Source organism: Panthera pardus, unplaced genomic scaffold, assembly GCF_024362965.1.
Source record: "Panthera pardus isolate Hobbes unplaced genomic scaffold, ASM2436296v1 HiC_scaffold_12, whole genome shotgun sequence".
Lineage (NCBI taxonomy): Eukaryota > Metazoa > Chordata > Mammalia > Carnivora > Felidae > Panthera > Panthera pardus.
The window spans coordinates 104,873,150-104,893,508 of NW_026526677.1; the positions used below are offsets into that span (position 1 = coordinate 104,873,150).

At 38.9% G+C, this 20,359-nt stretch overlaps 1 protein-coding gene across 5 annotated transcripts in view; it reads right to left on the reverse strand.

The window, feature by feature from the left end:
- The window catches only part of LOC109278650 (carotenoid-cleaving dioxygenase, mitochondrial), a 107,820-nt gene that overhangs the window by 35,524 nt on the left and 51,937 nt on the right, over window positions 1-20,359 (reverse strand). Inside the window, exons 1-5 of one of the 5 annotated variants that reach the window (XM_019469168.2) lie at window positions 17,432-17,623; window positions 16,551-16,629; window positions 15,656-15,767; window positions 15,513-15,564; window positions 13,977-14,745 (exon numbers count right to left, since the gene is read on the reverse strand). In XM_019469168.2, coding sequence (XP_019324713.1) covers window positions 14,601-14,745; window positions 15,513-15,564; window positions 15,656-15,767; window positions 16,551-16,613 — 372 coding nt within the window. In that variant the 5' untranslated portion in view covers window positions 16,614-16,629; window positions 17,432-17,623 and the 3' untranslated portion in view covers window positions 13,977-14,600. Of the gene's footprint in view, window positions 1-4,941; window positions 5,147-11,196; window positions 11,273-13,976; window positions 14,746-15,512; window positions 15,565-15,655; window positions 15,768-16,550; window positions 16,631-17,431; window positions 17,624-20,359 lie in introns of those variants that run through there. The other 4 variants (XM_019469165.2, XM_019469167.2, XM_019469169.2 and 1 more) reach the window with 4 other exon arrangements.

Here is a 20,359-nt window from a genome sequence, read left to right on the forward strand (position 1 = left end):
GATTTTTCTTTTTTCTTTTTTTGTTTGTTTATTTATTTAATTTAAATCCAAGTTAGTTAACATCTAGTGTAATAATGATGTCAGGAATAGAATTTAGTGATTCATCACTTACATATGACACCCAGTGCTCATCCCCACAAGTGCTCTCCTTAATGCCCATTGCCCAATTAGCCCATCACCTCACCCAACACTCTGCCAGCAAACCTGTTTGTTCTCTGTATTTAAGAGTCTCTTATGGTTTGCCTCCCTCCCTCTCTGTTTTTTAAAAAAAATTTTTTTATGTTAATTTTTGAGAAAGAGAGAGAGACAGCATGAACAGGGGAGGGGAGAGAGAGAAAAAGAGAGAGAGAGAGAGAGAGAGAGAGAGAGAGAGAGAGAGAGAGAGAGAGAGGGAGAGAGAGAGAGAAGACACAGAATCCGAGGCAGGCTCTAGCCTAACAGCTGTCGGCACAGACCCTGATGCAGGGCTCAAACTCATGAACCTTGAGATCATGATCTGAGCTGAAGTTGGACACTCAACTGACTAAGCCACCCAGGAGCCCCATCCTTCTCTGTTTTCGTCTTTTTTTTTTGCTTCCCTTCCCCTATGTTCATCTGCTGTATTTCTTAAATTCCACATTTGAGTGAAATCATACGATTATTTGTCTTTCTCTGGCTGACTTATTTCGCTTAGCATAATATATTCTAGTTCCATCCACATTATTGCAAATGGCAAGATTTCATTCTGATTGCTGAGTAATATTCCATTGTGTGTGTGTATGTAGATATATATGTATATGTATGTATACATGTATATATATACACACACCACATCTTCTTTATCTATTCATCAGTTGATGGACATGTGGGCTCTTTCCATACTTTGGCTATTGTCAATACTGCTGTTATGAACATTGGGGTACACGTGCCCCTATGAATCAGCACTCCCATATCATTTCGATAAAATCCTAGTAGTGTTATTGCTGGGTACAGGGTAGTTCTATTTTTAATATTTTGAGGAACCTCCATACTGTTTTCCAGAGTAGCTGCACCCGTTTGCATTCCCAGAGGAGTCACTGTTTAATGGGAACAGAGTTTCAGTTTGCAAGATGAAAAGTGGATGGATGGTGGTCATGACAGCACAATAATGTGTATGTACTTAATGTAACTCAACTGTACACTTAAAAATAATTAGGATGGGTAAATTTAATGCTATGTGTATTTTACTACTTTTTTTAAAGGCAATGTTTCCTGCAATATCATTCAGCCATTAAAAATAATGGTCATTCAGATTTCATAGCAACATGCATAAAAGGCTTATGATAGTGTGAAAGTTTTTAAACCAGAGCCAAAAAAAAATCAGTTAATATCCAAAACATAAAGAACCCACACAACTCAATACCGAAAAAACTAATAATCCAATTAAAAAATGGCAGAAGGGGGTACCTGGGTGGCTCAGTCGGTTAAGCATCCAACTCTTAATTTCGACTAAGGTCATGATCTTGCAGTTCATGAGATGGAGCCCCGAGTCAGGCTCTGAGCTGACAATGTGGAGCCTGCTTGGGGTTCTCTCCCTCTCTCTCTGCCCCTCCCCCACTCATCACATGCGCTCATGCTCTCTGTCTCTCTCAAAACAAATAAATAAATTAAAAAAAAAAAAGGGCAGAAGATCTGCATAGATGTTTTCCCAAAGAAGACATGAAGATGGTCAAAAGACACATGGAAAAATGCTCAGTATCACCAATCACGACGTAAATGCAAATCAAAACCACAATGAGATATCAACTCACACTTGTTAGGATGCTAGTATCAAAAAGACAAGAAATAGCAAGCGCTGGTGAGGATGTAGAGAATAGGGAACCCTTGTGTATGTACTGTTGGTGGGAATGTAAATATGCACAGCCACTGTCAGAACTACCATATCATTCAGTAATTCTACTTCTGGGTACTTATCTAAAGAAAACAAAAACACTAACTCCATAAGATATCTGCACCTCCATGTTCAATGTAGCATTATTTACAACAGCCAAGAGACAGCAACAACCTACATTTCCATCAGTGGATGAATAGATAAAGAAGATGTGGTATATGTAGACAGTAAAACCTTGGTTTGTGAGCTTAATTCATTCCAGAAACACGCTTGTAATCCAAAGCACTTGTATATGTAAGCAAATTTCCCCATAAGAAATAATGGAAACTCAGATGATTTGTTCCACAACCTAAAAATATTTATATAGAAATGATTACAATACTTTAATATAATACAAAATAATAAAGAAAATACAAAATATAAAGAAAAACAAACTAACTTGTACTTTCTTTGAAAACCTTCATGACTGGGGTCAGGGAGACAAGAGAAAGGGGGGTTACTGTGTAGGATGACTTTCACTATCACTAAGGGAATCACTGCTATCTATTGGCTCAATGGAATCTTTTTCTGCATGGGGCCATTGTATATGCTTGCACAGATGTACACTACAGTACAACATTAATAAACTCTTGTCATATACTGTTATTTATTTTATTTTTTTAATACTGTATTTAATGTAACTGGCAATAAGGCAGCAGAGGAAAGGGTCTGTATCTGCAGGAAGCCTGACCTAGAATGAAGCAAAGCATTCCTAAGCTCACTTTGGATGGAAAAGCAAAGGACTGCTCATAGGTTCTTTGAACTGACAAAAAATACACTAGTGCCAGTTGTAGGACCCTTCCAACGTTCTAAAAAAAATCACTGATTTCTACCAAACACGGTAACCTGAGACCAAGCATCCAAGCATGGGACACAATCACTCACAATCCCTCAAAGAGAGAGAGAGAGAGAGAGAGAGAGAGAGAGAGAGGAACCAATGGCTCAGTTGTGATCATGTGACGTTTGGTATCACGTACTACTCGTATTGCAAGGCATTGCTCGTTTATCAAGTTAAAATTTATTAGTAATGTCTGCTCACTTTCCAGAACACTCACAGAACAAGTTATTCACAATCCAAGGATTTACTGTATACAGTGGAATATTATTCAGCCACAAATAAGGATATCTTACCATTTGTGACAACATGGTTAAGGGCATTTTGCTAAATAAAATAAGAGACAGAGAAAGACAAAGAAAATACCATATGATCTCATTTATATATAGAATCTTTAAAACAAAACAAAACAAAAACCCCAAACTCATACAGAACAGATCAGTGATTTCAAGAGATGAGGGGGTAAGGTTAGGTGAAATGGGCAAAGGAAGTTAAAAGGCACAAAAATAAGTTAAGCAATGGTAATGTAATATACAACATGGTGACAATAGTCAATAATACTGTATTGTATATTTAAAAGCTACTAAGAGAATAAATCTTAAAAGTCCTCATCATAAGAAAAAAAATGGTTTTGTAACTGTGTGGTGACACATGTTAACTAGACTTACTGTGGTGATCATTTTGCAACAATACAAATATTATCCATTATGTTTTACACCTGAAACTAATATAATGTTAAGTCAATTATACCTCAATTTTAAAAAGTTTACATACAAGGTGTCTGGAAGGCTCAGTCAGTTAAGCATTAGACTCTTGGTTTCAGCTCAGGTCATGATCTCACGGTTTCATGAGTTTGAGTCCCACACAGGGCTCTGCGGTGACAGCACAGAGCCTGCTTGGGATCCTCTCTTTCCCTCTCTCTCTGCTCCTCTCCCACTCACACTATGTCTGTCTCTCTCAAAATAAATAAATGAACTTTTAAAAAGTCTACATACAATATGAGTGTAATTGATCAAAATAAATCTGTTCAAAATAAATCTTGTTCAAAAGAAATGGGGCAAAGACTAGCAGGAGATACATTAAAGTGCTAACAGAGAATGTGACCCACATTTTCTCCCACTCTGTTCTTTTATTATTTTTTCTAAGTTTATTTTTGAGAGTGAGAGAGTGTGAGCAAGGGGGGGACAGAGAGAAAAAGAGACAGAGAATCCCAAGCAGCACAGAGCCCCACGTGGGGCTGGAACCCATGAACCATGAGATCATGGCCTGAGCTGAAATCAACAGTTGGATGCTTAACTGACTGAGCCACCCAGGGTACCCAAGCCCCACTCTGTACTATATTTCAAAAAGTTTTATACAGGTAAAAAGTTTTATAGTGAAAAAAAGTTTCTATTATTTAAAAATGTTTAAAGCAAAGAAGATTCCTCCCTTACCATAAGGGTTTCTTTACACCACTTCATGTCCCTACTAACCACACACAGAAATAATGTACTAAAGAGTTATTGGTCTTTTTCATTTATTTCCATGTATTGACTGAGTGCTATTTAAGAGCAGGGCACTGTCCTAAATACTGGGGATACAGGGCGAACAAGAAAAAACTCCCTGCTCTCATGGAATTTTTATTCTAGTGGAGGAACACAAACAAAAAGTACTAGACATTGATAGTGTTGTGCAGAGAATTAAAATAGGAAATATAATTAATAATAGCATTTTTAGATTGGGACATTGGGGAAGCTCAAAGGACATGAGACTTGAGCTGATACAATAATAAGAATCAGACCTGGAAAGACAGATGAGAGCCAATGCCAAGACCCTGAGCAAAAATAAATGTGCCCAGTTTGAGGAACCGAAAGAGCCACTGTGTCTGGGGGACACTGGGTGAGGGAGCTGTATGAGGTGAAGACGTTGCTCCTTCCTTCAGGAACTTGTGGCGAAACAGAGCTCAGTGGTCATACAGACGGTTCCTGACACTTCTCTTTTGGCATGAGCCTTAAAGAGAACTCCAAATTCAGAATATTCTGCAGAGCAGAAAAGTCAGGACTTTTTAAGAAAAAGAATTAAGTTTCTTTTTCTTTTTCCCGTAGACTACAGCTTCCTCATGTGTAATCAAAGGGACTGCATGACAATGTTAGCCTCAGAGAGAAAGCAGACGTAATGTATATTCCATAGAACCAGCCATGCTAAAACATCCAAATGGTTTTCCAAATTCAAGACTTACTTATCCTTCCCGAATTCAAATTTCCCAGGCCCAACTCGAAGCAGGTAGCCACGGAGCCACTGAGGAAAATGTCCTCGGACGCAAGCAGAGACAATCTGTGGTGTCTCCTCCACCGTGGTTACTAGTGGTGCAATACATGGAAGCCTCTCTTGCTTACTGAAGATTGCCTTCTTCTGACGAGTACTTTCCACATACTTCTTCAAAACTGTGAAGAGGAAACCAGGAGCACAAAAAATTTTACCAATCTTCCATAAACATGCCTGTTTCTCCCTCAGACAATATTCTTATCTACTGGTAAAGGAAAAATAAACCTATATATAGGTCCAAATATAGTCTCCAAATTCCTCTCTTCCCTCATTGTCAGACCATCAACTCTCTGGATCTCCATTTGTGAAGCACAACAATCCTCTTTGTATTCTTGCAGTACACTCAGGACTTAATTATCATTATCATTTCTCATAGTTGAACAATACTCCTCTTTTCACAAGACCGAATCTACATATTAACCCAAGAAGTGCTAACAGCAACCTCATTGCTAGGATTTTTAAAAAATGACCACTAGGGGCGCCTGGGTGGCTCAGTCAGTTGAGCGAATGACTTGATTTCCACTCAGGTCATGATCTCATGGTTCATGGGATCCAGCACCTTGTTGGGGTCTGCACTGACAGCACAGAGCCTGCTTGGGATTCTCTCTCTCCCTCTCTCTCTGCCCCTCCTCTACTCAGGCGAGTGCACTCTCTCTAAGTAAGGAAAGAAAGAAAGAAAGAAAGCAAGCAAGCTTAAAAAAAATGACCAGTATTCATTACTATCATAATTACTTTTGATCCACCAGAATGGGATCCCAAAGATTTCCCAGCGGTTTATAAGAATTTAGTAGGGTCTGTAGTTCAGCTTCTTCCATTTTAATGGCATACACTTGAATGTGCATGGCATTTTCTAAAAGAAGGGTATCATAGGGGCGCCTGGGTGGCTCAGTCGGTTGAGCGGCCGACTTCAGCCAGGTCACGATCTCACGGTCCGTGAGTTCGAGCCCCGCGTCGGGCTCTGGGCTGATGGCTCAGAGCCTGGAGCCTGTTTCCGATTCTGTGTCTCCCTCTTTCTCTGTCCCTCCCCTGTTCATGCTCTGTCTCTCTCTGTCCCAAAAATAAATTAAAAAATTTAAAAAAATTAAAAAAATAAAATAAAATAAGGGTATCATAAATTAAATAAGCAGTGATACTTGGTCTGAAATTACTTGAAGTTCAAAAGCCACAAGAAGAACAAATCATTATTATATAATAAGAAGGTAAAAATTATCCCTGTTAAGGGCACCTGGGTGGCTCAATAAGTTAAGCATCTGACTTTGGCTCAGGTCATGATCTCACGGTTCATGAGTTTGAATCCCACATCGGGCTCTGTGTTGACAGCTCAGAGCCCGGAGCCTGCTTCAGATTCTGTGTCTCCCTCTCTCTGCCCTCCTCTGCTTGCACTCTATCTCTTGAAAATAAATACTAAAAAAAATTTTTTAATTATCCCTCTTCATATTTATTTCGTGTTCGTTCACAAGGTAGTGTTGCCTAACACAGAGGGATAGTCAGATATATAATTAACTAGTGCCTTATTTTACTTAAAATTTTAACAGTGATACAGAAGTCTAAACTAGAAAAACTAACACATAGAGACGCTATTTTTCTCAAGAAGTGAGATTTGCATTATTTTAGCCAAATATTTTACAGTGTTATATCTATTATCCCATTTCTTTCAAATCTTCATAAAATTTGGTTTAGAGTACATGATTCCTTCTACTTTCCAATAATAAACAATTCAGTCAAACCCAACTATTTTCTGAATTCCCAAATAAAATTGACTCTTACCCTGAATGCCCTTCCTACTAATCTACCCCTAAGGAAATTCTAGTATTGTTCAAATTCTATCTCAAATGCTACTTCCTTTAAGAGGAAGTATACTGTAATATTTAAGAAGAGTATTGGCCCAGGTCCTGCCTGGCTGCAGATTGCTAGGGTTCAAATCCTGGCCTGCTGTTTTCCAAATAAATAACCTTTCTAATGAGGATAATAATATGGCTATAAATAATAAATGAGTTAGGTTATGTAAAGTTTTTAGAAAATAGTAAATACTCAAAAAATGCTATCATTATTTCCATAGCTTTTAACAATCAATCCAACAAGATGTAATATCATCCTCCTTTGAATTATGTATTCCTTCAACAAAGGGGTAACTGGTAAGGGATAAAAAGTATTAGAACCTGATGTAGGGATGGCTGGGTGGTTCAGTGAGTTGAGAGTCTGACTCTTGATTTCAGCTCAGGTCGTGATCTAATGGTTTGTGAGATTCAGCCAAATGTTGGGCTCCATGCAGACAGCATGGAGCCTATTTGGGATTCTCTCTCCTTCTTTCCCTGCCCTGCTCACATGTGCTCATGCACACTCTCAAAATAAATGGATAGACTTAAAAAATAAAACCTGATGTGGGCACCTGGGTGGCTCAGTTGGTTGAGAGTCTGACTTCGGCTCAGGTCATGATCTCATGGTTCATGGGTCTGAGCACCTCATTGGGCTCTGTGCTGACAACTGGAGCCTGGAGTCTGCTTCAGATTCTGTGTCTCCCTCTCTCTCTGCTCCTCCCCTACTTGTGCTGTCTCCCTCTCAAAAATGAATAAACATTTAAAAAAAATTTTTTAAACCTGATGTAAACGAATTCACTGCCTAATAAACAAACAGACCATTTATACTGTAATCCACATTTTGAGCACTGTTTCTCAAAGTATAGTCTGAGAACTACTTGGAACAGAAATAGATATTACTGCTGAAATGGAGATTCAAGGACTTCATCTTGGACCTAATCAGAATCTCTAGGGTATAGCAAGCAAGTATTCTTAGGCACACTAAAATATGAGAACCACACTATTGGAAGTAGAGGTATAAACAGGATGTTTTGCAAACCTGGGAGGTGGAAACCCTTGGTTATTTATCTTACTACTTTTATTTATATTCTGCATATTCATCTCACTCTCCTCTTTTATTAACATAAATATCCTGAGGTCAGTTTTTACTCCTCTCACTTAAGTAGAATTACATTGAATACCCTGATTGGACAATGGTCTGAATAGAGATTCAATAATTTAAAACATCTTACATTTTATTTATTTATTTTTTTTTAAATTTTTTTTTTAACTTTTATTTATTTTTTAGACAGAGAGAGATAGAGCATGAACTGGGGAGGAGCAGAGAGAGAGGGAGACACAGAATCTGAAACAGGCTCCAGGCTCTGAGCTGTCAGCACAGAGCCCAACGCGGGGCTCGAACTCACGGACTGTGAGATCGTGACCTGAGCCGAAGTTGGACACCCAACTGACCAAGCCACCCAGGCGCCCCTAAAACATCTTACATTTTAGAAAAAGTTTATGTGTGTATACATTCTGTACTCCATAGCATACTATTGGCAGTTTATTATATACTCTTCAGACTTTTCACAACATTGGATATTGTGTTCTAGACCTCCTTAAACCCCTTTCTATTATTGGTTCTTGAGACACTGCACTTTTCTAACTTCCCTGCTCCCTCTTTGTTTGCATATTGCTAGCTTCACTTATTAGCTGACAGCCTTGGGTAAGTTACTAACCACTCTGAGCCTCAAGTTTTTTGTTTTTTGGTTTTTTTTTAATTTTTTTAACGTTTATTTATTTTTGAGACAGAGAGAGACAGAGCATGAACAGGGGAGGGGCAGAGAGAGAGGGAGACACAGAATCCGAAACAGGCTCCAGGCTCTGAGCTGTTAGCACAGAGCCCGATGCGGGGCTCGAACCCACGGACCGTGAGATCATGACCTGAGCCGAAGTCAGACGCTTAACCGACCAAGCCACCCAGGCGCCCCGAGCCTCAAGTTTTTCAATGATAAAATGGGGGTGCCGTGGGGATAAAAGAAAGGTAATTCTTCCTATTTATGTTGGTTGTCATAACTAAATATAACGATAGTAGAGCATTTGCAAACATTAACTCCCTTCATTAGCCCCTCTTCCCCTTATCACCTCAGGAGTGTGTTCCTAAAGTCTGATCTTGGATCTTTACTCTTTAATGTCAGCACACTTCCTCAGTAGTCTCATCTAGTCCCTTAATTTCACCAAGTACTTCTTGCAGACGATTCTTAACATGTCAAAAGAGAATTCTTCATTTTCCCCCTTCTAAATCAATTTTTCCCACATACTAAATCACCTAGCTTCAAAATCTCTGTGGGCCTTGAATTCCTCTTCTTCACTGTCCCCTCACATTCACTAAGTGGTTAAGTTCTGCTGAGTATACCAGGACAGGGCCAGGAAGAGAATGCTAAGGGGATGATATAGGGTAGGTGTAAATTACTAGGGCTCAGTTTACAAGGGTTTCTGGGGGCAAATCCTTTGTAAGGATTTTTACCTGTCCACCCCACCTGGGCAGCACCTCCAATTTTTCTTCTGGACCAAACCTGTCCTCATCAGCATTGATGCTTCCACTTCTCTTGCCATATCAGTCACTTTCTTTCTACTGTCCTAATATAGGCCCTCACAACCTCTTAGATGATATTATCACAGCCTCTTAATCAGATGAAATTAGATAGGGAAGCTATCTCCTATGCCAGAGCCTCCGAACAGGTGGGATGGCCAGAGGCTCCAGGCCAATTGCCTCCAGTTTTAAACAGCTCATGGAGCTCCAGATCCCAATTTACTCCAGTGTGAGCTAGAGTTATTATCATTTTCTTTTTTTTTAAGTTTATTTATTTATTTTGAGAGAAAGCTTGTGTGTGCGTGCGTGAGCGGGGGAAGGGCAGAGAGAGGGAGAGAGAGAATCCCAAGCAGGCTCCTTGCTGTCAGCACAGAGCCTGATGCTGGTCTCCATCCATGAACCATGAGATCATGACCTGAGCCGAATCCAAGAGTTGGATACTTAACCAACTAAGCCACCCAGGCATCCCAATATTATCACTTTCTATGCGTGGTATCCTGTGGAAAAGGTTGGGAAGCACTGCTACTAAATTAATCTAAGTACAGATCTGATTGTATCATATAATCCTCCAAAAGGCTTCAGAAATGACTCCTCACTGTCTACCAAGTAAAGTCTAAACCACTTGGCCAACCACTGAAGGCACTGCACAGGCTCACACCAACCTACCTGTCCAGAACTACCCCTGCCCGCCCCCGCACTAAGGTCTTCTGTTCCAGCCAAACTAAAACACTTCCTATTTTCTTCTCCTCCTCCTAATTATACCCTTCTCAGGGAACCTGGGTGGCTCAGTCAGGTAATAATCTGACTTCAGCTCAGGTCATGGTCTCGCGGTTTGGGAGTTTGAACCCCACATCAGGCTCTGTACTGACAGCTTGGAGCCTGGAACCTGGGCAGAATTCTGTGTCTCCCTCTCTCTGCCCCTCCCCCGCTCACACTCTGTCTCTCTCAAGAATAAATAAAAAATTATATCTGTCTCTTCAACTAGGGTATTTCCTATCTCCTCCAGGTGAAATTCACTTACCCTATGCATCCTTCGGGATTCAGTACCCATGTCACCCACTTCATAAACACAACATTCCCATTTCCTATAGCAAGAACTAATTCTCCTTAGTCTGAACTCACACAGCATCTATTTCAGCTCTGTTAGGGCACTTACCTTACTCTGTCTTGTGCAATAAAGATGAATATACTTTATTAGTGGTATTCCTTGAGTACAGAGTCACTTGTTTTTACCCCCACTCCAGTACCTAACACATTGCTTTGCATACTGCAACCACTAAATCGTTCAACAATTTTCTAGTGCATATCGGTATGATTTCTGTTAGCTCAGCATCAGCCAATTTCAAGAAAGAAAATCATATAACAATAGTAGCTATAATAGAAAGCTACAAAACAATAACCAGAGGTTTTAAGGCAGTCCCCCAGAATGCAAATAAAAGAACCAAACATTTATATTAGGAAGTGTAGCAGTGATTTTCAATTGGGACAGGTCTAAATAGTGAATAGTCTTCCTAGTGCATACACAAGAGAATCCCTAAACCGTGAATCCTGCCCCATGTTATGTAAAGTATGCAAACGAAAGGCTGTTTCCCTGACGAGTAAACAAATCCTGACTCAGCCTTCCGTAACTCCCAGCTCTGTGGTGTTGCTGTCTGTATCTGCTACACACAGAGTGAAAAGGTTCAGAAGCCCCCAGTATTCTTCAGGAAAGAGGCACAGAGTTCTAAGCCTGAGCAGGCAGAAGAGGAAGAAGGGGAGGAGAAAGGGGCAAATCCCTTACCTGAGATCCAACGTACCATCACAGAAAGGAAACCCACTGCAATGGTAGAAAGGTTGCTGACAAAATGGAGAAAGATCTGAAAAAACATTCTGGTATTACATTCAGTAGCAACAGATCCGTGATTTCCAAAACCTCACACTCACTTCCTGGTCTGTCTTTGGCTCACTGACAGGAAAGGAGGGAATGCGGGCAGGAGGCAGGGAGGTGGTGGTAAAGGGGCAGGGCTTCCAGATGCCTGCAAACTTTTAGTCTCCTTTCCACAAGAAGTATCCCAACCTATGATAAGTAGTTGTTTGAAATTCTGAAATTGGACCATCAATAGCGGTCTCCCTTCCTAAACTTTCCTCTTTTAAACTTGTTGTCACATTACAATGAAGCCCCTTGATCCATGGGTTCCATTTCATTATGCTGCTCCTCTCCTCTGAAAGGTTCACATCTCTGTCCTTACAGAATAAAGTCCAAATGTAGTCTGTCAATAAAAGACTCTACAATCAGGCCACAACCTACCTTTCCATTGTCTGCCTGCTTTGTACCATATCATCCTTTTCTTTTCCATTTATTTAATTTATAAGACATATTCTGATAATCTAGTATGAATAAGGCCCTGTGAAGGTATGCCCTAATGTATAATGATTAACAAACACCTTTGAGCATCAATGTATCAAATACTGTGCTACAAATTGAGAATATAAGAAAACAAGATTCAATCCCTCTTCTCTAGTGGTTTAGATGATACACTATTCCCTTCTGTGAATTCTCAGTTCAGGAAAAAGCCTATCCAACATACCATGTGTTTGTGTTTTTGTTCTTCTGTGCCATTTTAACAAACTTTCCCCTGCCTGAAATACCCTCCTTCTTTTCAAAAACCCATTTTACTACTTCTCTGACCCCTTTGCCAAATGCCTTCTAGTAACTCCAACTAAAAGGAATTAACTAGTACTGCACAGAAATATATATATATATATATTTTTTTAATGTTTTTATTTATTTTTGAAGGAGAGAGACAGAGCATGAGCAGGGGAGGAGCAGAGAGAGAGGGAGACACAGAATTCGAAGCAGGCTCCAGGCTCTAAGCTGTCAGCACAGAGCCTGACGCAGGGCTCAAACTCACGAACCGAACCGTAAGATCATGACCTGAGCCGAAGTCAGACACTTAACCAGCTGAGCCACACAGGTGCCCCTATTTTTTAAGTTACTTATGTTTTCTTACCAAAGACATGTAAATGTATTTCAAGAAAGGAGTGGTTACAAATGTCAGAAGGGAGAACAAAAAGTATCTTAAACTATGCTGTATTCCCCACAATGCCTAGCAGAGTATGACGTACAAAGATATTCAATATACATTTTTATTGGTAACCAGTAACAAGTAATTTACAAACACGTGGAATTTTATTGAAATGAGTGATAGAAGTGTAAATTAAAAGGCAATGGTATTTCTGGAATAGCCTGTCTCCAGTTGCTAATTATTCAGAGAATTATTCTTGCTTATGTGGATGGTACCAAAGACATCAAAATTTAATAAAAATCCGTCTTATTTAGGCTTTTAGGAACTTTTATCCTAGTAAACACATTTTGACTAAAAATCAGTTCCCTAGGTGTGTTTTTTGTTTTTTCCTTTAAGGAGTCTCCATGCTCAAGACAGAGCCCAACACCAGGCTTGAATTCACAATCCTGAGATCAAGACCTGAGCCAAGATCAAGATTAAAGTCGGTTAAAGGCTTAACCGACTGAGCCACCCAGGCACCCTAGTCTTAATCATACCAATGAAATGATCAGACCAATTCTCTGAACTGCACAGGAAAGACCCTGATGTTTGATAATGGTGACACTAACAAGATATAACAAGTATATTATGAAATGTACTCTGAAACAATCTGTTAACCTTATCTTTCTTAATAGTAATTAATGTTTAGAAAACAGTAACTCAGGAACATTTCTTAGTTATGATGTGCCAGTGGAGACATCTTTGTTTTTAGAACATTAAAAAATTCTGTAAGGTAACAGACTAACTCAAAATCCAGGTGATATGTCATATCCACTCAAATATAGTCTTCTGGTTACACTGTTATTTTAAAATTCCATTTCTAAGAGTTACTTCATTGACCTCCAAACTATCCTGTGTCATTAGCATATCCCTCCACAAATCTAATAATTTTTCTACCTAACCCATATTTTTAGTAAACATTTTATTTTACGGTTTTCAATCCTTTTATGTTATGTGGTATATATGCCTTAAAATAGTAATCTGATTGCTGTTCTGGCAGTCAAATTAGATTTTACATTTACAAGGCAGCAAGGCACACATGCTGTCCACCAGAAGAATATCAAATTCCCTGTGGTGCTGTTTATAAATATGCACAAATTTGTGATTGCTTATATATGTAAAATAGACATAAAATAGATTGAATGATCTATATGACTGAAAAATGTGTGCTGTGATTTTTAAAAACCTGATTAACATAGTTATCACATATAATTATATAACATATTAAAAGTTTTCAATAAAATCATAGCGATACCTTTGAACATTTTTTATAGGTTGTTTTTTTTTGTTTTTTTTTTTAGCTAGATGAGTATTAGAGATCCTCTAATTGAAATTCAATTAATGAATCATAACAGGTTTGAAATGACTTACCAAGGTTGTCTTCTTGTTTGGCCAATTTTTACTTGTGGATCACTAACTTTTATCCCATATCACACAATGGCTAAGGTTTCTAAGTATAATTTATTAACTACACCACTGATAAGGTTGATATGTAAAAAAGCCAACTCATATAAAGTTCTGATTAGTAATTTCTGGTTTTTATTTTATCACTTTTACCACAAGAAAATAATTTTAAACCAAGAATTTTTATTAGCCATATATTGTAACTAATAGAGAAAATAATCAAATGGTAACATTAAATAGCAATAGCTTAGCTATATCTTACTACATATTGTGACACTGGACAAATTATCTTTAGGTTTCGTTTTTTTTATGATGTTGACCATGAAAAACATTTTAAAACTATCTCCATAGCTACCTATCTGCTACTTAGAGTACTGCAAAGAAAAAGTGCAATATTGTTACATATTACCAAATTAACTCATTGAGTCCTCTTTTAGAAATTTAAGAAATGCTAGGAGGTTTAAGGGGAAAAAAAAGAACCTACATATAATTTAAATAATTTACACTTTTATGAAATATGCCAAATATTTAAGCCTCAAAAAAAAAGGTACATACTTCATATTATTGTCCAGCATAAAGCCCCTTTTAAATCTAGAAAAGAAATTCAAGCAGTTTCCCCTTCTATGTTTAAGGTACACAGTTTCTTTAATAACTAGAGAGGTGTCAGAGCATAAATGTCATTCTCTTAATACAACAATAATGGGCTTAAATTCTCAGCTTATTTTAAGTACAAATTTTATCTGTGCAGTGTGTTTGCAATCACTGTAAATCTCTGTCTCAGGAGCTCTCTTTTTTGTATTAGAAAGTTTTCAATAGTATTGGCTTCTTTGAAGAGTCCATCTATCTCGTCAATATAAGATGCATCTACTGCTGCTCTCTCACTAATGAGGAAAAAAAAAGTTTTTACGTTAAACTAAATAGTAATAACATCTAGTGACACTATCATAGTGATGTTTTTTATTATGGCTATACTAGTTAGCTACTTCATTTAAATAGCTTTGCACATTAAAAAACTTCATTAATTTACAAACACTTCAGTAAAAGTTAAATTAGTCACATAAATATTTTTAACTATTCAAAGTCTCCTGACAGGGCAAACTATGTATCTTACATTATAATTCTAATATTAAACTACATACATTATTTTAACAGTCACACAAACCATCATCCGAATACTATGATTGTCCAGTAGTTTAAAAAACAAATACCTAATAAGCTTGATAATCTCAGAGCAATAAAATATTTAAATTCAGTCAGTCCTCAAATATACAGACATAATATTTAGATATTTCATAAATATTTTATATTTAATATCACTCTTATTATCATTAACTTCAATAAATGACATTTTTCTCAAAGAAGTTTTTTTGTAACATGTTAAATGTTATATCATCTAACTAGAGACCTAAATATATCCAGCCTAATATTTAGCTCTGGTAATAACAAAACAAAGGATGTTTAGTGGAAAAGTTGGGATTAATCTTCAAAAATAACCAATTAATCTATTATAAATGAGATAGAATAAAAAAACTGAAATTACAATTGCTGGATAGGTCTGCAACCACTGAATTAAACTTCCTATTACAGAGTTTCCAGAAAAAATTATTTCTAAGATAAAGATTCATGAGGTTATGCTATAAGTACTTGCCTTAAGATCTTTGCATATGCAGACAACATTAGATTAATTTCTTTGCTCATGTCTGTTCAAAAAAAATCACCAAGTTATGAACTGTAACAAATTTTCTGTATTATAAAATCAATGTATAGAAATATAAGCATTTTATATATCACCATTCAAATCTTTCTCCAGGGATTCATCTTTATAAAATAGTCCAGAGCTTTCAGACAAAGAGGAATCTGATTTTCCAAGAGAGGACAGATGTGGACTATCTGGCATTTGAGGCTAATAGAAGAAAGTAAAGAAAACAGATAAACAGTCAACAAGATCCTTAGGACATATGCATTCTGCTGTCCCAAAAGGCAAATAAAACATCTTTCAGAAAAAAAAGCACACATGCTAGAAATTCTATGTGCTCATGTCCTAATCAGCCATTTAAAATTTTATTATCAAGAAAACTTTTAGGCCTAACAAGCACCTTGTTCAACATACTAAATTTTACTTTGGTTTTACATTAGACTTTGATTATGGTTTTAATCCCTTGAAAAAGTTTCCTGTATCTTGCACCGGTAGATATTCCCATAGCAATATAGTAAAACTTTCACTTAGACAATAGCCAAATGCTGGCAAAATTATGCAAGATTACATAATCTTTAAGGAAGCAAATAATGTTCCAAATGCAAACAGATCAACTGGCGGAGGTAGTAGTGAAGAAGAGCAGGATACAATGCTCTTAATTTAAAATATCAGCAACTATAGTACCTAGGTATCCTTATTATAGCAAAATACTTATTTAAAACCCAAGTATCACATATGCATGAACATGAACCCATTTCTGTCTCTACATCACGAATTATAACAAAGAAGTCTCCCAATAGTTTCTTGAAGGCCTATACTAGTTAATGAAAAAGCGGCTAGAGTCAACATAGTTCCTGCTGGGACAACCCCAGTCCTGGGAGTATGAAAACATTAAATTCCATTGATCAACAGAATTTTCTGAACTAGAAAATATTTGAGAGGTGTAAAAAATAAAATCAAAGATTAAGGCTCCAGGAGCATATAGATTACCTCCAGCTCTCTTGGTCTCTTGCAATTTCTAGTATCAGGTTTTACAACTTGACTCGCCATCATATTCTGGAGGCAAGGGCTGCAAAGTTTAGAGGAATGCCAAATGTAAGTGCAAACTGCATGCTACAGCTTTTTTGAATCTTCCCCTTTCTTTCCAGTCCTGCTGATTTAATTTAGGCTGTCATTATCTGTCACTTATCTGAACAACTCAATTTCTCCCTTCCCTATCCCATCCTATCAACTGCTGTTTGGGCCATCTTTCAAAACTCTGATTACCGTATTTCTTCAACTCAAAAACCTTCCCACTATTCATTGCTCCAGAACAAATTCAATTTCCATGGAATGGCATCCAAAGTCCTAGATCACCTGCAGCCAATCTATCGTTCCCATGATTTTCATCTACTCCCTCTACATAGGATCAGCCAAACTAGTCTCTTTGGCACTTCTGCCTTGTTTCTGCCAGAATTTAAGATTCTTCTACCTTCAAAAAAATCTTAACATTGAAATATATCTCATAGTTCATCTAATCCAATGTCATTTTTCACAGATGTGAAAACAGGAGCAGAGACCGTTGACCGAGTTCAAACAAGTAAAATTGAGCCAGACTAGAACCAAGACCTCTTGGTACCTGAGTGTCTACTGTCCTATCTTACCTTAATATAGCATCAAACTTTCCTTTTAAATTACTTTCCCATGAATTCTGAAGATCACTTCTCCAGGAATCTGCAAGATTACATTTAAACTACCGAAAAATGTAAACAACTACAACGGGAGGGTCTCTACGTCTCAGGAGATGATACTCAACTATCAATTTACTTTGCTTTAAACTCTGGTCCTGGATAACTGAAATGAATGTTTGATTAGTCATATATCACATTCACATAAATAAGACACAAAGACAGCAACAACAAATAATAGAGAAAGATGTCCTTTTGGTAAATTCCCTACAGCGCTCCTACACTCCTTCCAGCACCTTTAGGCGGCAAGAGCTGTAACGATAATACGCAGACAATATTACGCACGCCCAGTAGCGCTCACTTTGCCTTGAGAAGTTCGAAAAGAGAAGCCAACGTGAAAGCCGCTCTCTTTTCCCTTCCCCTTTTTCTCTTCCCTTTTCCTTCTACACCTCTTCTCTGCTCTCCCAGAGTAACAGAATGTGCATATCGATGAAATGAAAACTTCTAGAGCTAGGTAACTGTGCCTCTGCAAAAACAAGTCCGTTTTTCTGTCAGAACCTAGGTCCCAGCGGACTCCACAGGGCTGCCCCAAGAGGCCGGAAGTGCTCCTGTGACAAACCCCACGATGCAATCCAAAGCTCTGATGCCCTAGACATTACACGGCACTACCCCTGTGTCTTACGCAACTTCTCCTAGTCTTCTCTTTCTTCTCAACGCCCAGTGGGCCCCTCAGACCTTTTCACCTGCCTTTTTTTCTCACTTCCCTCCCCGCCGCCTTTCCTCCCTAGTTGTGTTTCAGACCCATTAACGTCCCCGAGAGGAAGCGCCCATCCTCTTACTGCGCTGTTTCACACTCTCAAGGGCACGCATCCCTCCAGCCCCACCCCAAGCCTGGGCTACTACATGGCGTCCGCACCTTCTTCCTCAGCAAAAGCATGGGAATGAGGAGGCGCAGTGCGCGCGAGTGCGCATGCGAGTGCGCGGACTCCACGGCCTCCCAGCGGGCAGCGCAAGGGTCACGTGACGGACCGCGCAGCCGCCCTGGAGGCCAGCCCCGAGCCTGGCTAGGGGGTGTGGGGGCGAGGGGGCGAGGGGGCAAGGGGGCGGGGAGACGGGGGGGGGGCGAGGGGGCGGGGGGGACGGGGGCACAGGGCGGGGGGGAAGCCCTCGTGCACTTCACGAAGGGGTGGCTTTCTTCCATTGCTCTCCCGCTGTCCCCCTGGACTTGGAGTCTCTGAAATAAAAATCTACCCTTGCTTCCACGTGTGTATTTGGGGAAGGTGGGAAGAATCTGAGTCTAGTCTCTCAAGAAAGAACATGAATTTAGAATTGCCCAAGAGAGGCTGGGGTGTGTCTCACCTGCTTGGAATCTCAGTAAAGGAACATGGGACCCCTGACACTACTTTTCAAGTAAAAGTTACATCCTGTCCCAGGTGGCACGTTTGAAGGAGGGGTTCAAAGCTGAATTCCCGCAGGCTCTCAAGCGAAACTTCCAGACCCAGACCCTCCGTTCCTTCGCTTCCTTTTCTTTGGTGCAACCACACTTTCAGAATCACACCCTTTTGGAAGATTGCTTTGTTGATATGCTAGTAGGTTTAGTCAATATTTTGAAATATGATTTCAAAAAATTTTGTAACATACGTGGCCCACGTACTTGGAAGTTAGTCTCATGAGTGCTCTCATGTGGTGACTTTGACCTGCAATTTCAAAGATAGACATTCTAAAGTTATGCCCAGTTAGTTGATGTGGAAGGGGAAAAATATGACCTCATAAAACAAAGGTCAATAACCCCTAATAAATTCCAGGTACACACTCTCACACCTTAGCGAACTATATTTAACTTAACATGGTTTTTCCGTTTGGCTTACCTAAATGTTAATTGTCATAAAGACTCGGGAGTTGTGTGCGTGTGTGTGTGTTTGACTCGGGAGTTTGTGTGTGTGTGTGTGTGTGTGTGTGTGTGTGTGTAATTTATCGGCTGTTTGTGAAAAAGCCATTCGTTTTAAGTAAGTTCCCAGAAAATAGGTACTCAGTTTGTTTAATTTGATTTGCTAATATTGTGAAATAGAAGTTACTTAATCGACTAGATGATTAGGGTGCAGTTTTTGACAGTCTTTTTGGAATCCCTATCACCGTCTGAGGACTGATAGCAATCTGTGTTGAAATTTTCCCCATGTGTGGTAAAATGAGGGGGGGAAAGTAATGAGTTTTTCATAAAGCCACAGCATTCACTTGAAAGAATTGTCCTTTAGTCTGATACATGTCCGTCCTAGTTTTTTTGGTGTTAAAACGGTCTGTCATAAAATAAAAATATAAAGACTTTTAAGATTTTTAATGCCCTTACTTGGCAAATTATAAAGTTGCTCACTCTTCTGCATTGTTAACATTATTGTCACTATTATTTTTGATAGCCTATTAAATCCAATTCCTCTTCTAGCCTTCACGTTGTATGGTATCTAAAGAGGTAGTTATCTAGTTCTTAAAGTACCTCCAGGAAAAATAATTCCACCTAATACATAAATGTTTACACCAAATTAAGAGAACACCATGGACATTTTATTTTATTTTTAAAATGTTATCTCCATTGGGGTGCCTGGGTGGCTCAGTCAGTTTTGCCTCTGACTCTTGATTTCTGCTCAGGTCATGATCTCACAGTCATGAGGTCAGGCTCCAGGCTGGGCATGCAGCCTACTTGGGTTTCTCTCTCTCCCTCTCCCCTGCTCACTCACTATCTCTCTAAGAAAAACAATAGTTATCTCTGTTGTAAAAACTAAATGAGTAAGAAATGAGAGTGTGTGGAAAGTTTTATAGTTGTCTAGTGCTTTATGGGCGCCTGTGTGGCTCAGTAGGGTAAGCGACCGACTCTTGATTTCAGCTCAGGTCCTGATCCCAGGGTTGTGTGATCGAGCCCCACATTGGGCTCTGTACTGAGTGTGGAGCCTGCTTAAGATTCTCTCTCTCCATCCCTCACTCCCTCTCTCTCCCTCCCTCCCTCACTCTCTCTCTCTCAAATAAAAATAAAAGGGGAAAAAAACGGTAAAATTTTCAAAGGGCTATCATCATCTCATTTTAATCTTTACAAATAATCTTACGAAGTAGGTAAGACATGAAGCCATCTGGGTTGCTCTGTAT